Source organism: Podarcis muralis, chromosome 13 (genome assembly GCF_964188315.1).
Source record: "Podarcis muralis chromosome 13, rPodMur119.hap1.1, whole genome shotgun sequence".
Classification (NCBI taxonomy): Eukaryota; Metazoa; Chordata; class Lepidosauria; order Squamata; family Lacertidae; genus Podarcis; species Podarcis muralis.
In genome coordinates this window covers 14,077,748-14,098,311 of record NC_135667.1, presented here as the reverse complement: position 1 = coordinate 14,098,311, position 20,564 = coordinate 14,077,748, and the positions used below count along the sequence as shown (strand labels likewise).

The 20,564-nt window shown below is 44.0% G+C and overlaps 1 protein-coding gene across 1 annotated transcript; it reads right to left on the bottom strand.

Annotated features, from left to right (window-relative positions):
* Nucleotides 1-44: 44 nt before the first annotated feature.
* On the bottom strand, nucleotides 45-18,874 carry LOC114582687 (C-type mannose receptor 2-like). Its single transcript, XM_077918103.1, has 9 exons — nucleotides 18,819-18,874; nucleotides 17,720-17,802; nucleotides 16,488-16,579; nucleotides 16,005-16,145; nucleotides 14,579-14,762; nucleotides 5,776-5,867; nucleotides 3,257-3,397; nucleotides 1,949-2,180; nucleotides 45-1,102 (listed from the first exon to the last, which is right to left on the bottom strand). The coding sequence occupies exons 2-9, from the start codon at nucleotides 17,784-17,786 to the stop codon at nucleotides 1,035-1,037; spliced, it is 1,017 nt and encodes a 338-aa protein (XP_077774229.1). The 5' UTR covers nucleotides 17,787-17,802; nucleotides 18,819-18,874; the 3' UTR covers nucleotides 45-1,034.
* Between the last annotated feature and the right edge of the window lie 1,690 nt (nucleotides 18,875-20,564).

The window sequence follows — 20,564 nt, the reverse complement described above, 5'->3', positions numbered from 1 at the left end:
CATTGCAATGAAATATGACCCCACCACAAATAAATTCACGTACATCTTCAGGAAAGTTTTATTAGCATTTATCTTCTACACTTGCAGCTATTGAAGCACATGCAAAGCAAATATACTGTATGTATAACAAAGTTTGATTTCAAATGGTACATCCATACTATGCCCTTATAAGGGCTGTGTTTCATGGCTATGGTTCCCCCCTCAAAGATTCTTGGGAATTGTAGTTTGGGGAAAATTTGGGAGTTTTTGGCAGTCCTTCTCACAGAACTACAGTTCCCAGGGTTCTCTGGAGACAGCAAGGAAAGCTCTTTATATTATTGGAATTTCAGCTCTGCTCATCCGAGCTGATAAGGCTCATCTTCTTTGAGCCCACCCAGCAGAGCATTAAAACAACAAAGTCCACAACGGAAGGATGACGCAGGTATGATGCTACATTGCTACTTTATTACTAAGCTATGCAGAGAGCAAAGAAATATACCGTATTTTTTGCACCATAACACTCACTTTTTTCCTCCTAAAAAGTAAGGGGAAATGTCTGTGCATGTTATGGAGGGAATGCCTACGGGTGGCATGCCTACGGATTTTCCTCCTCTAGAAACTACGTGCGTGTTATGGTTGGGTGTGTGTTATAGAGCAAAAAATACGGTACATCTTGTCTCTATGAGAGCAGAGAGCAACTGAACAAAGAAACGACAGAACAAAAGAAACAGGAAACCAGTAACGTCACATCCCATCTCCCTTTCCCGTGAGAATCCAACAGTATCTGACTCTGTGGAATGTAAACAGTCCTGTGACTGCAAGCAGCTGCTCAGTGAGGGAAACAGAAACTAACATATATAACATAAAGTACGACTTTTCTGTTATGGGACAATGGCCTTGGGTTAAGCATGATCTTTGTCCGTTGTCTTGGGAGGCCTGGTCCTTTAATAAAAGAAAGCCCCCAAGATGTCCTGGAGATCAGAGAAGATCCACTGGGGAGTCCCCTTCCTTTGCATCCCAAGTATCTCCCAAGCACAGTTGAATCCAGGCCCTTGCTACAGTTCATGTTTGCAGATGTAGGCGTTCAGTTTGTGGCACTTTGCATCATTCCACTTGGTGAATTCTAAGAGCAAAAGAAAAGTCCAACAGTTGACAGATTCCTCTCCCTTGTGTGGATGATCTTGTACAAATCCACTACTAAGACACTAATACGGTGTCAATGACTAGTTACCCAAAAGCAGGAACACAACACCGGCTCTCCCCTCCTGCATGTTACAGCAACTGATATTGAAAAGCATAGGCAAAAGATAAGGGTAAAGGACCCCTGGATGGTTAAGTCCATTCAAAGGTGACTATGGGGTTGTGGCGCTCATTTCACTTTCAGGCAAAGGGAGTTGGCGTTTGTCCACAGATGGCTTTCCGGGTCATGTGGCCAGCATGACTAAACCGCTTCTGGCACAATGGAACACTGTGACGGAAACCAGAGCGCACGGAAATGCTGTTTACCTTCCAACTGTAGCGGTACCTATTTATCTACTTGCACTGGTGTGCTTTTGAACTGCTAGGTTGACAGAAGCTGGGGCAGAGCAATGGCAGCTTTAGAAGGTTTTAAACTCTTTTTATAATGTTTAGAAATATTATTAAAGTGTTTGCCACCCTGGGCTCCTTTGGGAAGCAGGGTGGGATATAAATTGAAACAATAAGTAATAATAATGTGCTAATGTTATTGTCATTCTTTATGTTTCTTAGTCATTTGTACAAACATCTCAAAACAACTTACAAAACATAGTAAAAGACACAACATATAAAAAGCTAAATAATTGAAAGCAATGCGCATTTGGTGAAATACACAGATAGAAGTATCCTCTCATTGTAGACTATTGAATAGGCCCTTGATAACAACGTGTGAAGTTAATATAACTGAACAGGGAAGTCTTTGATTCTGGATGGTACTAAATCATTTATTTACCTGCACGTTCGCTGCGAACTCTTTCTTCGGGATGGCATCTTCTTTCATGGGCACTTCCCATGGGGGCTCCTACTGCTATTTGCTCAGGTGCGCCATCACCAGGAACAACTTCCTCTGTCACGGAATGCCTCAGCTCAACACAATACTCGTCCTTCCCCAAATTGTTGGGTGCCCCCGGCATCCATGCTTTGTAGTTGTAGGTAGACTCATCTGACCACCTCCATTTTCCACTCTGTAGTGATGAGAGAAAGCAACTAAGGCATGGGTAGGCAACCTAATGCCCGGGGGCCAGATGTGGCCCAATCGCCTTCTCAATTTGGCCCGCAGATGGTCCGGGAATCAGCGTGTTTTTACACGAGTAGATTGTGTGCTTTTATTTAAAATGCATCTCTGGGTTATTTGTGGGGCATAGAAATTCGTTCATTTGTTTTATTTATTTATTTTCAAAATATAGTCCGTCCCCCCACAAGGTCTGAGGGACAGTGAACCGGCCCCTGCTGAAAAAGTTTGCTGACCCCTGAAATAAGGGGACAACCCAGACAAGAATTTCAAAAAGAATGGGGGAAATGCAGAGAATACTTTACCAAACAGTGTCCCAAAATATATACCTGGACTTGTTTTGATTAATTTCTACAGGAGACTTTGTGTTTTTTTAAGTCTTAACTAGGAAAAATTGTAATAATCACATATAAAAGAAACAGTATACAAGAAGTAAATAAGGAGGCCATTTACAGGATAAAGGAAGTCTTTTATTTTTATGTTTGTTTTCTTTATGTAAAGGGATAGGAGTTTAATTTTGATAATTAAATTGTCAATGGTGGTGGGTTTGTTTGTTTGTTTGTTTGTTTGTTTGTTTGTTTGTTTGTATGAGTTGTTGTGGACTATGTTGTAAATAAATTATTAATAAATTTTTTTAAAAAAAATAATAAGTTTGGAGGTGAAGGGATACTGGTTCTCCTATGACCTCAGTTAATGGGGCCTACATCCTGGAGCCTATCAACTCAGAAACAACCCATCAACCATTAAATAACGGTTGTACATCATGGTAGTCTACATAGCACTGCAAAACTGGAGGACCTGTTCCATAACTAAGATGTCTACAGCCCTAAATTGATTGGGCAGGCCTTACAAATCCACTACTAACACCCAAGGCAACCTCTATGGCTGACAGGGAGCGGCCTCTGAAATTCACAGCTGAGAGGAAGACGTTAGGGATGCAATGGCACTCTATATGAACGTTTGTTAGAAGGTGCCTTTCCCACGGAGAACACTGGCAGAGCAGAAATGTAGCAGTTTCCAGATACTCACATGTCGGATGTCATGCAAACCAATCCAGACATTGCTGATGTCAGTCTGGTAAGCAGCGATGTGATTGGCTACCACGAGGGTCTCTGCGGGGGTAAGGAGGGAAGCAAGGTGGGCCCCACGCCTGTAACTCTGGCACTCAATCTAGACAAGGACAAGGACAAAGGCTGGTTTTTTCCACATTCCGCTACTCTTTCCTGAGACATCCTGTGGCTTAAAGCAAGAAGAATTGCGATGAACAAGGAACTTTCCTTTTTCTTTTCTTTTAATGCAATTTTTTTTATTTGATTTGACAACACACAGCTATGATTAAAATATTCCCCCAAATCTCTGGACTTCCCACCTTCTCCTCCAAGGGTTCTGTTGTCATTTTTAGCTCCATTATCTCCGTAGTACCCATTACATTACAAGTGTTATTGCAATCCTGCTAATGTTTTCATTAGTTTACAGTGGTCCCCAAGATAAATTATAATTTTTTCCATTCCTTATTAAAGTTATGGTCTTCTTGGTTCCTGAGCGTTCTGGTTAATTTTGCCATTTTGGCATAGTCCAACAGTTTAATTTGCCATTCTTCTCTCGTAGGGACTTTATCTTCTATCCATCTCTGGTCTAATAGGATTCGTGCTGCTGTCGGAACAAGGAACTTTTCAGGGTTGAGAATCTCAGGCCCAGAGGTTGAATGGGGGCCCTTAAAAACTTTATCCGGCCCACAAAACTATTCCTAGGCCTCATGCCCTCTTCCCAGGTGAGCACCCTCATTGGCCCTACTTCACACCCCAAGTGTTTTCTTCCTAGCTTGAATGTATCATTGAACTCTGATAATACTTCTTGCTTTCCTGGCTAGAGAAGGGTGTGTAGAAATACTACAAAGGTAGAATTCACTTTTGTCTCTGGCCCTTCCCATCACTGCCATGTGGCCCTCGGGGGTTCCCAGGGTGGAATACAGCCCTCCATCCAAAAAAGGTTCCTGACATATGGTAAAAATTAAAGCTTTCTGTCATATGAATAATTAAAGGGAAAAAAATTAAGCAAAATTTCAGCAAGAAAACGGAAGCTTTCTTGCTGGGAATTTTAGACACAGACTTACCCAAGGGGGGGGGGTATTTATTTACGCCACAGCAGCAGCAAGGTCCCTAATTCCCCAAAATTGAAAAAAAGAGGAAACCCCAACAAAAAACGATTGGCAAGACAAATTATTCGATTATATAGAAATGGCCAGAATAAGAGAGGCAATTACTGGTAAATCGAAACAAACATTTCAAAGGACTGGGATAAATACAGAGATTATCCTAAAAAGCAGGGCCCCCAAATTAACACTTGGTCTTGTTTTGATTAATTTCTGCAAAACAAATGACAATGTAAAAATTGAAATTTGAATTAAAGAGATAAGGGGAGAATTAGAACTATATATATTAAAAGGAAAGAGTTTACAAAAGGATGTAAATGAAACCACTTTGAGGAGGAATGGAAGTCAACCAAAAGAAAAGATGGAATGAAATATGGTATAATTATATTGGGGTTTTTTAAATTTATACTGGATCTTAGTACTATACGATATATTTATCTTTTCTTCTTTTTAGTTATTCTTATTTGTGTCTGTAATTTTCATTTCTTCTTTTTTCTTTTTGTATGTTCATTATTATTTTCATTTTCATCGGGGGGGTGTTTGAATAGTAAAACTGAAATAAAAATGTGGTTGTTTTTTCCAAAAAAAAGGGGGGTTCCTCACCCCAGCCTGAGGGAAAACCTTGACTCTTCCACAGCTTCACAAGATTGCCTCAAGAACAGTGTCAGGTCAGACACCTGCCAAGGGCCCAGAGGTATGGAAGGGCTCGTCGCCAAACCTCCCAAACCAACTGTGATAAAGATTCCAACATTAGGCACTGTGGGATTCACACATGGCATAGACCCACCACAATACGGACCCAAGCTTCAGCTCAACTCCCAGAATAATTGCTGCCGCCATCAGGAAAACACATCTGCAGGGAGGAGGGAGGTGATTTGAATGACTGCCAGAGACAACAAGCAGCCATGCCACATAGGGGCTGTGATGTCGGGAGGATGGCAGAGGCAGCAGCACCCCCTTAAAACAAAACAAAGAGCTAATACAGTGGTACCTCTGGTTACGAACTTAATTCATTCCAGAGGTCTGTTATTAACCTGAAACTATTCTTAACCTGAGGTACCACTTTAGCTAATGGGGCCTCCCGCTGCCTCTGCGCCGCTGCCGCAAGATTTCTGTTCTCATCCTGAGGTAAAGTTCTTAACCCGAGGTACTACTTCCGGGTTAGCAGAGTCTGTAACCTGAAGTGTTTGTAACCCGAGGTGTTTGTAACCCAAGGTACCACTGTAATGCTTTCCTGTCTTTAGCTAGCTGTTTCCTGGCTGTCTCCTGGGATTCTTCTGGCTACCATAAGAACAGAAAGAAGGAGAACCATGAAAAGCAATACTGAACCTCCTCTTGGACCTCCATATTTTGAGAGATATTTACCTAACTTAGGCGAGGCCAGCTGGCCACTTACCTCTGCCTCATGCCAGGTCATCTGAGTCTCAAAATAGCCATAGCAATTGCCCTGGTATTGCAGCCACTCTCTGGCACAGGTGTCAGCTTTCACTGCTCAGGAGAGAGACAAGAAAAACAGGAATGATGGTGAGGAGTGAGACAAGGACAGAGAGAAGTTTGCTTTCCAAACCACAGGCACTCAGCGCCCCTTGCTTCTTTAATTGGCAGCAGGGGCACTGCTAGGAGGGGTGAACCGGGGGGGAAACAAAGGTATTTCGGGGGGGGGGGGTATTTCCTGCAAACAGCAAGGACCCTGATACAATTCATACTTCTTCTTTTTTGAAGAGGCCCAAGGAGAGTCTGACATCTTTTGGCTCTGAGGAAGTGTCCCATCACAAGAGAACTTCCACTCTGTTGGCAGGAGAAACTCACCTTCCACTAAGGGACTTGAAACCAGGAAGCTAGCCAGAACGACACTAAGATAAGCAACAGACTTCATTTCCTTTTATTCACCTGTGAATATACATCAAGTGTTAATATGGTAGGGCATTTGGAGTATAGGGCCTTATTACCAAGTCAGTATCCGGCTCAGTACGGGGAGGATATTAGCCATGCTTGCTGGGGCTGATGGAAGCTGTAGTCCAACAACATCTGGAGGGCCACATCATTTGTAGTCTGAACTGGCTGACTCTCCAGGGTTTCAGGCAGGTGATATTTCCAGATATACCCAAAGATGTTGGGGATTGAACCAAACTGACAATGCACCCTGGACTTGTTGCATTCAGGAGGTAGACCCACTGAAGGAAAGGGGACCATGGAAGTGTCTTGCCCAAGGGCCCTGGGGCTGACACTGGCAGAAAAACCACGAAACTGGATACCAGGGAGATGCTGATACCATGAGTATCCATAATCAAATTCAAACCTGCAGTGGGTATCTAATAACCTGGGGTTACTGGGTTCAGTTTCTAGGGTTCTAAGCTGTGAACCAGGCAAAAAGATACTGTTCTGTTAACCAAGGGGGAGAGACTTGGTCACTTAGCTGCTCACCTGAGTCTGCTGCTGAGGTTTCTTCCTTGGAAGATATGCTGGGGCTGTCTGCTAAGTCTGTAGGTGCTTGGATGGTCTCCTGGCCATGCATGGCTTTAATATAGAGCTCAGGTGAACATGATGAAATATTAAAAGGTAACAGCTTTAAGGAAATGTCTTGATACGCTATTGGCAACATTGCATAACAGGGGGCCCAGCCAGCAGAAAGGTGATTTTTATCACGATCCCATTCACAAATTATGAGTGATGGGCCAAAATATGCCCTCTAGTTGACTGTTCTTCCCCTAGGAATGGGGCTTCCCTTTTTCTGCCTCATTTCTGCTGTAGAATTTCAGTGAGTATGGATTCAGCATGCCTTATTGTGTTAGAAGGCTGGGGATGTGGGGGGGGGGGGGCAGGGGTGTTTCTTCCTGATGAACTTTTCACCAGCAGTCTGCAGCCTCCCTAGGTGCCCACCATGGACACAATCTGTGCTGTGCAGGGGGCCGCTAGGGGCGCCTTGGAAGATGGCCGACAATAACATCTATCTGGCTCGCACGAGGTAATTAGAGGCTGATTATGGGTTGACCTTTTCACTAGAAAGGGGAAGAATTTATATTGCATGGAATGCAAATTTGTGGACTTCTGCTTTCAAATAATGCTGCCCAGCAGCACTGTACTGGGAAATGACAGTGGGAACTAGTGCTGACTCGATCACTTGCTGCTTCTTGGTGTCATGTGGGGCCATAGAACAGACTCTGACTTTAACCAAATCCTGCAAGCAATTATTCCTTGTACTCTCGACAGACTACAATTCCCACGATGATTTGGCAGATATTATGATTGTGAGGGTGATATGAAATGGATATCCATTTGTGCTGCAGACATGCTCGTCCTCTCAGCCCAAATTGTCCCCCAATATTGTTGTGAAGATAAATGAACTCCATGTGCAAATTGAACAGATTCCTGAAAAAAGAGAAGGATGCAAATTTATCTCTCCCTTCAAATTCTGCCACATGATTCTCTTTTATATATATATATATTTAATTAAATTTTCTGTTTTACATTTTTAAATATTCATTTAAACAACCTTAAAATAACAGTGACTTCCCTTCTTCTCTTTCCATGGTTCATTTTGCAAAACATAAATTCCTGCATATTATATATGAACTAAACCATTCAATATTCCATTATTACTTCCATCAAAACTTATTTATACTGTTGAATTTATCTTAATGCTTCCAGCGTTTTCAAGTGTACACAATTTCCCCCCATTTTCCAATCTTCTTTAAATGAATGTTCTTCTTGTTCTCTTATTCTATAAGTTAAATCTGCAAGCTGCACATTCCATCAGCTTAAGTTGTCATTCTTCTTTGATTGGGACCTTGCTCATTTTCCATTTTGGGGCTAACAAAACATGGGCCATTGTAGTGGCATACATAAATAACCTTTTAAATAAATAACCTGCCACATGATTCTCCACTCCTCTACTTCCTCAATAATCAGTCAGCGTTTCTTGACCACTGAGCATACTCTGTCTTCAATGGGATGTTTTGGGGGATTTCCCTTCCTTAAGGATTTTTTCCTTTTAAAATAATGTCAGTCCTGGGGTTTCCCTGAGCCAGCTGATACTTCCCTCTTGTGCATAGATGGTGCCATAATGATCAGCACTCACACAACTGAGGTTGCTATTAGTACTGGGAGTGGCATGCCCCAAACTAACCCAGTGACAAATGGATCTGGGTTTTCATTGGGTCACTTTCTCAGTCTGGGGTTGCGCTCTTGTAAAAAGGTAAAGGACCCCTGATAGTTAAGTCCAGTCATGAACGACTCTGGGGTTGCGGCGCTCATCTCGCTTTACTGGCCGAGGGAGCCGGCATTTGTCTGCAGACAGTTTTCCGGGTCATGTGGCCAGCATTAATAAGCCACTTCTGGTGAAACCAGAGCAGTGCATGGAAAGGCCTTTACCTTCCCGCCACAGCAGTACCTATTTATCTACTTGCACTTGACATGCTTTCGAACTGTTAGGTTGGCAGGAGCAGGGACCAAGCAACGGGAGCTCACCTCGTCGTGGGGATTTGAATCGCTGACGTTCCGATCGGAAAGCCCTAGGTTCAGTGGTTTACACCACAGCGCCACCCACGTCCCTCACTCTTGTACTTGGTGACTATTTGCTAACAGGGGCAAAGGGTGTGTGGCCAAATGGGCAAATGTCATGGCTACACTCGCGTGCACACTCACACTCACACACACTCAACAAAAGCCCGTGGTAAAATACAAGTCTTATTTGTTTTAGTTCAATTATTTCACCTGTAGCCTGAATCAAGATCATGGGTATTCATTCCACTGGAGGTGTTAATTGGCTTACCAATGTCAGGATGTTTGTGTTATCATCAACACTGCTTTGTACTTATTTTACACACACATATATATAATTTAATGTAATTGTCACAGTTGGTGTTTTTGCTACTGTCTGAACACACAGCCTTGAAGCTAAGAACAGAACCGTCATAATACAGTACACAAATAAAAGCAAAAGTAAGTGGGTTTTTGCCAACCAGGCCAAAGGTGCTCAGGTGAAGCTGTTGGAGGACTAAAATATGCAAATATTGTTCTTGACATGAAATACCCTTCCCCCCCCTCCATTAGATCTCACTTTCAAGGAAACCCTCAGGGCTTGGGGGACTCCACAGAAGCCTCCTAAAAGAGCAAAGTTTCACAAATCGTCCATCAGGGCTTGTTATTGTTAGTCAGTGGCACTTTTAGCCAATTAGATCCAGAGACCACAAACAATGGGGCAAACCAGGAGTCAGGGACTGAGAAATCAGTCAGAACTGAAGGCAAATGAGGAGGCAAGATTGAGGAGCATGAACAAGAAGGCCTCTTGCAGTAGTTTATGTCCAAGAGGACCCAGTGGCCAACTTGGATCTATGGGTGAGTACGTCAAACTCACAGGAGCCTTTTATTAAACACATACACACATATTCTACATTGCACCAGCAATTCTCTCAAGACTCACCATCTGTGACTTTATTACAGGGCCAATCCTACCATTAGGCACAGCAAGGCAGCTGCCTTAGGCAGTGAATACCAAGAGGTGTGGGTTGCCGCAAGATACTGCAGGACAGAATCATGTGCACAACCTACTTTTGACAAGGGAAGAGACCCTCAGACCTGGGGTTCAGTGCAGCCCTTCAATCCTCTCTCCCTGGCTCTCGGGGCTATCTCTAGGTGGCATCCTTTCTCTGGCCACAACCTCTCTTCCCAGGCCACACACACACCCCACAAGCCCCCATGTGTGTTTTTGTCTGGGTGGAATATCTCATTGAACTCTAATACATTGGTACTTCGGGTTACAGACGCTTCAGGTTACATACGCTTCAGGTTACAGACTCCGCTAACCCAGAAATAGTACCTCAGGTTAAGAACTTTGCTTCAGGATGAGAACAGAAATCGTGCAGCGGCAGCGGGAGGCCCCATTAGCTAAAGTGGTACTTCAGGTTAAGAACAGTTTCAGGTTAAGAACAGACCTCTGGAATGAATTAAGTTCTTAACCCATGGTACCACTGTAATGCTGCCTGAAATCCAGTAACAGCAAGGGGTGTGTGGAAAAGCTAGCCTACTGCACAAAGATAAAACGTACATGTTCTGCTCTGCTCACTTTACATCAGAACCCCCCACCACTACAGGCATTTGACACCCCACCCCCAAGTTGTTTATAACATAAATTGGAAAAGATTTCCCAACCCTACCCTATGTAGAGATGTGAAGGCTCTAGGTGGGGACAGAATCGTTTTCCCTATTGTTGTTTTTTCCAAATTCTACCCCCCCCCCCGTGAAAAAAATGAATGGGGGAGGGGTTGTAGAATATATTGTTTTAGAATGATGTATAAAATGTTTAAAACAAGGTGTGCATATATTTACTCCCCATGAATGCTTTCGAAAAAGTATGTGATGGGAAGACTTTTATGTAAGACAGTGCACAGCATCAGATACAACGAGGAGAAGCAAGTCCTGAGTGGTAATTTGAGACTACAACTCTGAAATGGAAGAGCAAGGTGCATTTATGCCTCTAGGGGGCACTGCCATTGCCAGCACGAACATTTCAATGCCTTCCTTCGCTTGCGAAAGAGTAGAAATGCTTGTTTAAATCCAGCCAAGCCTTGCGTTTTTAGAAATCTGTGATAACTATGACGGCAAATGTGAAGAAGCAAAAGAAGGAGATACTGAAACTGACAGCAATAGCTCAAAAAGTGACACAGATGCATATGACCAATATAACTCCCATCAGCCATCTCGCCTTAGTTTGGCTTAGCCAGAATGGTGTAGTGCAGCAGATCTGGCTTATAATTGCTTGTTTCCTCTAATTAATTCCAGTTCTGCTACTCGCAAAGAGATGGAGGACACTGACACACCCACTCAGTCCCAGATCACTAAAACCCTTAGACAAGGTGGGGCTATACTTTGCCCTCCAGGTGTGGCTGGACATCACTCCTGGTCATTGGTTTTGATGGCTGGAGCTGGTGGGAGTTGGGGGTTCAGTGACATGGAGGACCATCAGTTAGCCATCCCTTCCGCTAGTACTCAAGGAGAATTGATCCACCCCAACACACTCACCGTGCGCTGGCCTTCTACTTACAAGAATAGTGCAGGAGACCCTGCAGAACTACTGTCTTTCCTACTGGATTAGATAAACCACTGGTTTCAGCTCCCATATGATTCCTCCCAGAGCACTCTGATATGGAGCAGTCCATTATAACCACTGCACAATTCTACCCCCTCATTCTGTTGCCTGTGCAGACCAAGCCTTTATTCAGCCAGCCCTCCAGCCTCTGAGATTTTGGGACAATGCCGTGCACAAGAAGCTGTTGTAAAGCAAGCCATTGTGACTGAAGCTAGAATAAAGTTACACCAGATAGAGATGCTGTTCAGCAGTGGGTCTGCTGCTGCTGCTGCTGCTGCTCTGCCCAAGCCTGGCAGAGGGAAAGGTAGAGGTAAAAGGACCCCTGACCATTAGGTCCAGTCATGACCGACTCTGGGGTTGTGGCACTCATCTCGCTTTATTGGCTGAGGGAGCGGGCGCACAGCTTCTGAGTCATGTGGCCAGCATGATTAAGCTGCTTCTGGCGAACCAGAGCAGTGCACGGAAACGCCGTTTACCTTCCCGCCAGAGCGGTACCTATTTATCTACTTGCATTTTGACATGCTTTCGAACTGCTAGGTTGGCAGGAGCAGGGACAGGAGCTCACCCCGTCACGGGGATTCAAACAGCCAACCTTCTGATTGGCAAGTCCTAGGCTCTGTGGTTTAACCCACAGTGCCACCTGCATCCCGGCAGAGGGAAAACAAGCCTTTTAAAATAATCATAGAATTGTGGAGTTGGAAGGGACCATGAGGGTCATCTAGTCCAACACCCTGCAATGAAGGAATCTTTTGCCCAATGTGGGGCTCGAATCCATGACCCTGAGATTAAGAGTCTCATGCTCTACCAACTGACCTTTCCCAGCAGTTTCATAATGTTTTATGCTGTCAGGTCACATGACCAAGGTGAACGGGCTTCCTAAGTCTCCACTCTCCACTCTCACCCACCACTAAACCCCAAAACACCACGAGGGTGGGCGCTTATACCAGCTTCAACTCAGATAGCTTCAGCTCAGCTGACTGAGCCCAAAATCAGGAAGGGTGAGCAAGTTACACTGGCATATCTTTGGCTGGTTAGGGATTGGGTACTTAATGCTCACTGAGCCCATGAATCACTCAGTTGAGCTGGAAACCTGTTGCAACCTAAGCTGCTCATCCTAGCAGATCTTGCCCTAGGATTGCCCTCTTCTCCGGTTTATTCCTAACAAACTTTCAGTTCTGTCTGCACAACTTTATGAAGCATTCTGCAGCCTTATAAGGACTCTATCAGTATTTTGTGTGAGAGATTCAAGCACATACTAGAACTTTAGGTTTGCATGATGAAAGTGGAATGTGCCACTCTGTCACCTTTGCATAACAAATCCACTTTTTAAAAAACTATTTGCAGAAATATTTTTTGAAAGTGACAGGGAAATGTACTGAAAAGTGTTGGACGGACGAATTACTAATGGGCAGACGTGTGAGCAAATGACGATGAATGTTCATTGTCATATAACTGCCCTATAAACAAATCAGACAGAATGCTCAGGAAAGGCCAGACATAATCTAACCACCACATAAACTTTCTGCAAACAAATCAGGATGAGTGTGGAATAAAGAGGCCATATGGAGGATCCCTATGTACCAGACACTTGATTTAAAACAAAGAACAAAGGGGAACTGGGATTCCCCAAAGCAGAAATCTAGACCCAAGGTGTTGGAATTTGTCGCCAGCTGAGAGGGAAGAAAATATTAAAAGAAATCACTCACCAGAAAATTCATACACTTAAGGAAGATTTTATTAGCATTTGTTTGTGCTGTAGCCACTGAAGGGTGTGTAGGCAAAACATATGGATAACTAAGGTTTAACACCAGAGGGCATGTCTGCATTATGGACTTAAACAGGTTTTATACCACCTTAATTGTCATGGCTCTCCCCCAGAGAATATTGGGAACTCTAGTTTTATGCTGTTTTATGTTTAATAGGATGCTTTCTATTAAGGATCCCTTTCACAGAACTGTGGTTCCCAGGGTTCCCCAGGAGAGAGAGAATGACTTAAACCACTTAAAGTTTCTAATGCAGACAAATGCCCAGAGACTGTTTTGAAAGGGTACAGTCTCATTTGGGTTTAGAAGATTCTGTGTAGGTTGTCCCAGAAGACCTTCTCCTTTGCAAAGGCAAGTCTTCAAGATGTACGGGAATTGCAGAAGGTCCATCGGGAGTCCCATTCATCTGAGTTCCTTCCATCTTGAAGTGACGGTTGAGCCAATGCCCTCTCTACAGTTCATGCTTGCAGATGTAGGCATTCTGTTTGTGGCATGCTGCATCATTCCATTTCGAGAAATCTAGAGGGAGAACCAGTCACCTGTTATGTGATGGTACAACAGTCAACAGCTTTGGGTCCCAATACTTTTGGGATGTCAGAAGCATTACGCCAGTTGTTGGGAAACACAAGTGGGGAGAGTGCTGTTGTACTTGAGCCCTACATACGGACTTCCCATAGGCATTTGTTTGGCCACTTTGAGAGCAGGATGTTGGACTATGGTGGTCCTTAGGCCTGATCCAGCAGGGCTCTTCTTATGACCCAACTAAGGATCAAGGCAGGAATATTCAAAAACAGACAAGAGGTCCATGCTACACAATAGGTAGCATTACCTCCTACTCTAAAGTATAAAATTATTCTGCTACCCCAATCCAGTCAGTGGGGTTTTTCCACCTGGGAATCACACTTTTTCCTCTACATAGAGGTGAAGTGGTACTAAATGGAGCAAGGATGGGGGTCCTGTCTTGACCACAAGTGAGGGCTCACGGGTTAAGAAAAGACATGAGAAGCCTATTCAGTTAGTGGCAAGTAGGGTCAGGCTGAAGTTTCAGGACCTTGGATAGCTCCAAGCATACAGCTCCTCAAGTGGGGATTCACAGCTTATGGAAGACACTCCAGAGTGGCCTAATTGGTTGGGTAATATGTAGAATCAAGCTGGCATTTCAGAACCTTGGATAGCTCCAAGAAGACAACTTGCTCCAATGGCATCAGGAACTCAGCTGAGGCTTTTTATCTCTCCTGGACCTAGTTACCCCTCTCAGGCTGACCTCTGTATCACAGTGTAGGAGATACCGAGATGCTTTTGAACAGGACAGCCTCCCTCCTGGATAGCAGCTCCCCAAAACTGTTCACCTGAACGTTTAATGATGACTCTTTCTTCCCGTTGTTGAGGTGAGTCAGCATCAGGAACAGCTGCCCCACTCACGGACCGTAGCAGCTCCACGCAATATTTATTTCCGCCCCGTTTGGTGGGTGCCCCCAGCATCCATGCTTTATAGTTGTAGGTAGACTCATCTGACCACCTCCACTTGCCGTTCTGGAAGGTGAAGAGAGAAAGGAATATGGAAATAAGTGTGGAGGCGAAGTAAAAGCCTCAGTTCAGGATCTGGTGCAAGGCCAGTACACCCAATGGGCAAAGTGAGGTGGCCACTTCAAGCAGCAGATTGTGGATGTTGTGAAGGACATAAAACTGGGAAAGGGCCATAATCCAATGGTAGAGCACCTGATTTGCATTCCAGGTTCAATCCCCAGCATCTCTAGGTAGGGCTGGGAATGCACCTTGCCTGAAACCCTGGAGAGCTGCTGCCAGTCAGTGTAAACACTATTGAGCTACATAGTCCAATGTTCTGACTCAGTATAAGACAATTTCCTATGTTCCAAGTTGCTGTTTATAATTACTCTATTGCTACTCCAAGGGGGAAACACATTTGGATTTTGAAACTCAGGTACCAAAAATAACTTGGCCAGCCCTGATTAATATCTACCTTGACTTGGGTAGCAAAATGTCTTCCCCAAACCTAGATCTACTGGTTCCCTATTATCTCTGGAATAAATTCCAACCTAGAAGAGTCACACCCACCATCTATCACACAGTGGTCTAAGAACCTCACCCTCTTTGATACATTTGAACATGTTTCCTATGAATGTCAGTCTAGTGTGGATGCCTGTTTGGGCACCTGGATGGCTTATACTGACACATAGGTTTAATTTAATGCTGGTTTTCCAGGCACGTTTACCTAATTTTAGGTACCAGGCAAAAACTTTCCTTTCTACCCAGGCTTTTGGCCTTTAATTGGAAGGGTTTTTAAGTATTTGTGGCCTCTTTTAATGGGACAGGATCTGAATGACCTGTTAATTATGTAAATGGTTTTTTTAAAGGTTTTTATTGATTGTGTTTATTGCAATTGCTTTTAGTATTTATGTTGTATCCATAAGTCTCTTTGAGTCATTTCCATGAATAAAGCAACACATGACATTATTATTATTATTATTATTATTATTATTATTATTATTATTATTATGGAATTTGCAGGGGTGTCTCTCATTCACTTTCCCCCCTTTGTTTGCTTTTCTTTCTTTCTTATTTGCTAATTTGCTTTGTAAAAAAGTAATTTAAAAAATAAAAAAGAATGGATTTTGAGACTCACATGAGCCCAAATCTGTGTCACATAATAGACTGCACACTGATTCCTGAAATGTGCCCTGCTGTATACAAGGACGTCTGTTTTCTCTTGGGAACATTGTCTGAGGAGAAGCACAGAGGGGTCTAGATACGTACATGTCGGATATCATGCAGTCCAATCCACACATTGCTGGGTTCCGTCTGGTAAGCGAAGATGTGATCAGCCACCACGAGAGACTCTGCAACAGTGAGGATAGAGGCAAGGTGTGCCCCACGGTGGTAACTCTGGCATTCGATCTGGGCAAAGGGGAAAGGTAGGAAAGGCTTTTAATGCCACTGTTCTCCTCCAGCGTCATAAGAAGGAGGATGGTGCTTAGGGCCTCCTCCTAGACTGGCTATAAGTAGGGAGCTGGGTAAGCAAGTTGGGCTGATTGTGGGCAGACTGAGCTTGGTGGAGCAATGCCCCATTTCTCCAAATGGAACAGCATCCACTGCTGTTTGCTGTCACCAAACCTGACAGGATGGAAAGAAGGAGATTTAGAAAGTGGGGAAGCATCAAACATATTGGAACATCTTACCCAAGAGTGGCCTCGGTGACAAATACCTAACCCAAGGCTTGAGGCCCCCTCTGTTTCTTACCTCAGCTTCTTCCCAGGTCATTTTAGCTTCAAAATAGCCATAGCAGTTGCCCTGGTATTGCAGCCACTCCCTGGCACAAGTGTCAGCCTTAACTGCTCAGCAGAGAGAGAGAGATAAACCGAAAGGAAGGGGAGTGAGACTGGGATTATTATTATTATTATTATTATTACATCTTTTTTCTTCAATAAGTATGCATGGTTCCTTCCCTCCCTCACTTCATCCTCACAAGAACCCCATGAGGTAGGTTAGGCTGAGAAATAGTGCCAGGCCCAAGATCACCATGAAGTGTAGGTGGGTTCCCACGAGACAAGACACAGTGATAACAGCAAGAACATTTATTGAACTCTCAGAACTGGACAACAGGGGCAAAGCAACTGCTTATATACATTTCTGAAGGCCTGGGCCACTCCCACTCCCAACGTGATTGGCTGTCCAAACTTCCAAGCTGCGAATCATAACCCAGAGTTTAAGGGCCAATGGCAGAGGCACAAATCCTGAAATATTCTGTGACTGGATATCATGTCTCGAATCAGAACACAGGGGCACAGAATCCTTAGTCCAGGCTCAAGCTCAGGCAAACACAGACCACTGAATACATAACGCACCCAGTGAGCTTCTTGGCTAAGTGGGAATTTGAAGACTGATCTCCTGGTTCCTGTTCCAACACTCAAACCCAGGGTTTGGGAGCTGAATCTGGCCAGTGGGCTGGTCCTGACCTTTCCTAATCCCCATTGGACCATTTTGGCAAGTGGGTGAGACCATCGACTTGTCCGTCACCTTACAGCATCATGACATCAGATGAAGCCCACACAGTCTGATGTCAAACTAAGGCACAGGGTTCTACAGCCACTATCAATCAGCTGACTGCTAGCACTTGGAAATCCCATGAATTTGTCCAGCCCCCTTTTGGAGCCTTCTAGGTTTGTGGCCTTCTCTGCCTGTAGTGGAAGAGAGTTCCATTGTTTAACTATGCCCTCTCCTGAATCTTCCAACATTCAGCTGTGGTGGATATCATTTCATGCTGTGCCTTCTAGACCGTAAACCAGGAAAAGGTTGATGTTTTTTAAAACAGATCTGTAAGCTGCTGGGGGAATTGGGGCTTTGGGGCTAAGGACCAGGGTAAAAATGCTTTTATATAGATAAAATATGCTTTAACTCGGGGGAAATTCTGCAGCTAAAGAACTGCCACTATGCCTGCTCCAATAGCGCTGAAGAATGCAGGAGAGACTTACCTCCCACAAGGGAGCTTGAAACCAGGAAACTGGCCAGGAAGACACTTAGATAAGTGAGAGGCCCCATTTTTTTCTTGGTTCACCTGAAATTATATAAGGAAATAGGACCAGAAGAACATAAGAATCCCCAGGCTGGAGCATCCTTGGGCAAATTCAGATCTGCAGCATGTACTTTCCAACTGTGGGTCCCATTGGTTATTTGCTGGGGCTAGACCCACCAGGCGAAGCCACAACAGGTCTTCAATATTTAGACCAAACCAACAGTCTCATGTTCACTGCAGATTGCAGATGGCAATGTTGCACATCTCTGCTGCTGGGACCAGACAGTCCCAGGCAAATTCAGTAAGCTATCATAGGAACCTCAGAAGTTGCGTTATACTGAGTCAGACCATTGGTCCACCAAATTCAGTATTGTACCTGCTGACTAGAAACAAATTTCCAGGGTTTCAGACAGGTTCCTTTCCCTTGCCTACCTGCAGCTACCAAGAATTGAACCCAGCACCTTCTGCATGCAAAGGAGATGCTCTACTAGTGAAGCCCCAGAGCCTCCTTAGGGGAAGCATCATAGCTCCATTGTACAGTATCTCTTCACATGCAAAAAGACCAAGGTTGAATTTCCAGCATCTCCAGGAAAGGCTGGAAGAAAACCCTGCCTGAAACCTGGAGAGCTGCTGACAGTCAGTGTAGAGAATACTGAGCTAGATGGTCCAGTCATGTGACTCAGTATAAGACTTCTTCCTGCATTCCTAGTTGCTCCTATAATATGGAATCAAACCAATCATTCGTCCAACCCAACACAGCAGGCAGGCCCAATTTATGCCCATTTTACAGATGGCCAACAGACAGTGACGTGTCTATGGTTGAAACCACTGGAATTCAGATTTCCATCATTTGGATCCTCCTGTATCTTAACCAAAGTGTATTATTCTTGCTACAAGTGGCATCTGCAACAAGACCCAGATCCTGCAATCCTCATCTGAGGCCCTTCTTTGTGTGCCTCCTCCGCAAGAGGTCTGGAGGTTGACGACACAAGAAGCATAGCATCCATCGTAAAACAGCATTGATGACACAGAAAAATCAGGGAAGCTCAACTGCTCACCTGGACCCTTCGACTGATTCTCTTCTGAAGGTAGATGTGTATAGCTACCTGCTGAGTCTTCCTCAACGGTTTCTCCTGCTCCACAAAAATATGTTATATAGGACTCATCTGGACATGATGAAAGACCATAGGCAGCAGGTTAAGGAAATGACTTGATGTGCTACTGTTCACATTACACAAGAGATGGCCAGGCCAGGAGATTTTTATCTGAGGCCAAAAGGTATGGACCTCTGTCACAAATGACTCACTGGGGTTGTATGGAACATTGGGCCAGTGGCTTATCCAGTCTAGTAGCATCCTGTTCTTACAGCAGCCATCAGATGCCTATAGGAAGTCTGCAAACAGGACTTTGTGCTCAAGCACACTATCCCTTCCTGCGGTTTCCAGCAGCTGCCATTCAGAGGCATATTGCCTCCAGTGGTATGGAGGCAGAACATAGTCATCAGGGCTGGTTGCCACCGAAAGCCGTATACTCTATGAATTTGCCCAATGGTCTTTGTAAGCTATCCAAATTGGTGGCCATCACTACAAATTCTGTAGTTTAACTGTGTGCCATGTGAAGAAATTTGTCTGCCGTGAATCTTCCAACATTCAGCTTTGTTGGGTGTCTATGGGTTCTAGTGTCCAAATAATAAAGATAATTCATTCATTCATTCATTTATGCCCTGCCTTTTCTCTAAAAGGGCCTCAAAGTGGCTTGCAGATAAAGTAAGAACAACTGGAATAATTATAATAATTAATAAAATGGACTTACTTAGCAAAGTTTTTTTTCCACTGAAAAGAGGAAATCTTAGTCAACAGCTCAGATTCTTCTGGGGTCAAACTTCCACCCTGCTCTTACCCAAGGGACCACATAATGTCATACCTGGGGCTCAATTTAATCACAGCAACCTTTGACGAAAGGTTGGGCTGGAAAAGGTCATGTTACATGCACCACAAACTGTTGTCAGTTTTAGACCGTCATGGATTCTCCCCCAAAGAACACTGGGAACCCTTTGAAGCAGAGTCAGCCCTGCCATGCACCAGATCAAAACGATCTGTTTCAGGTGGCACCATGGAAGCATGGGGGGCAGGAAGTTCAGCGGGGCAGTTGGAAAATATAAGATTTGGGAACTTGTGGTGTACAGGTAGGGATGGGCGAAACTCCATTTCGAGATCTCTCAGTTCTTCATTTCTTCTGCTCTTCAGTTTAGTTTTCCACATTTCCACATCAGTTTGTGGGAGGGGAGAGGTTGGTTGTTTTGGGGGAGTTTTAAGTCTTTATAAAAATTCATTAGCATTTCTTTGCAAATTCCTCTTAATATACAAATGTGCCCACTGGCCCCAAAAGGGTTAGCCACATCTTCTTTGTAGTCATCCCTTTTCCTCAGGGGACACAGATAAATATATAGAGACTGGCATGCCCAACAGGCTACCCCTGTGATCTTCAAAACCTAAAAAGGAGCTGGCACTGTATTTCCCATAGGTCTACCCTCTTGTTCTTAGGGGATATCTGATGGCAAGGATGAGTGCATAAGACTGAATCAACAACATGGTGGCCATTTATTTATTTATTTATTTTTAATGTTGCAATACATATATGAAATCTTTACATAATGATACATATACATTATATTCATAAATTCACATTTTCACATTTCATTATCCATTTCTTATTTCTTGCCCTGTGTCTTCCCTCCACCCGTGCTTGACTTCCTTCTTCTTATTTTGTAACTTTATTATTGAGATTGTAATTTTGTATCTTAA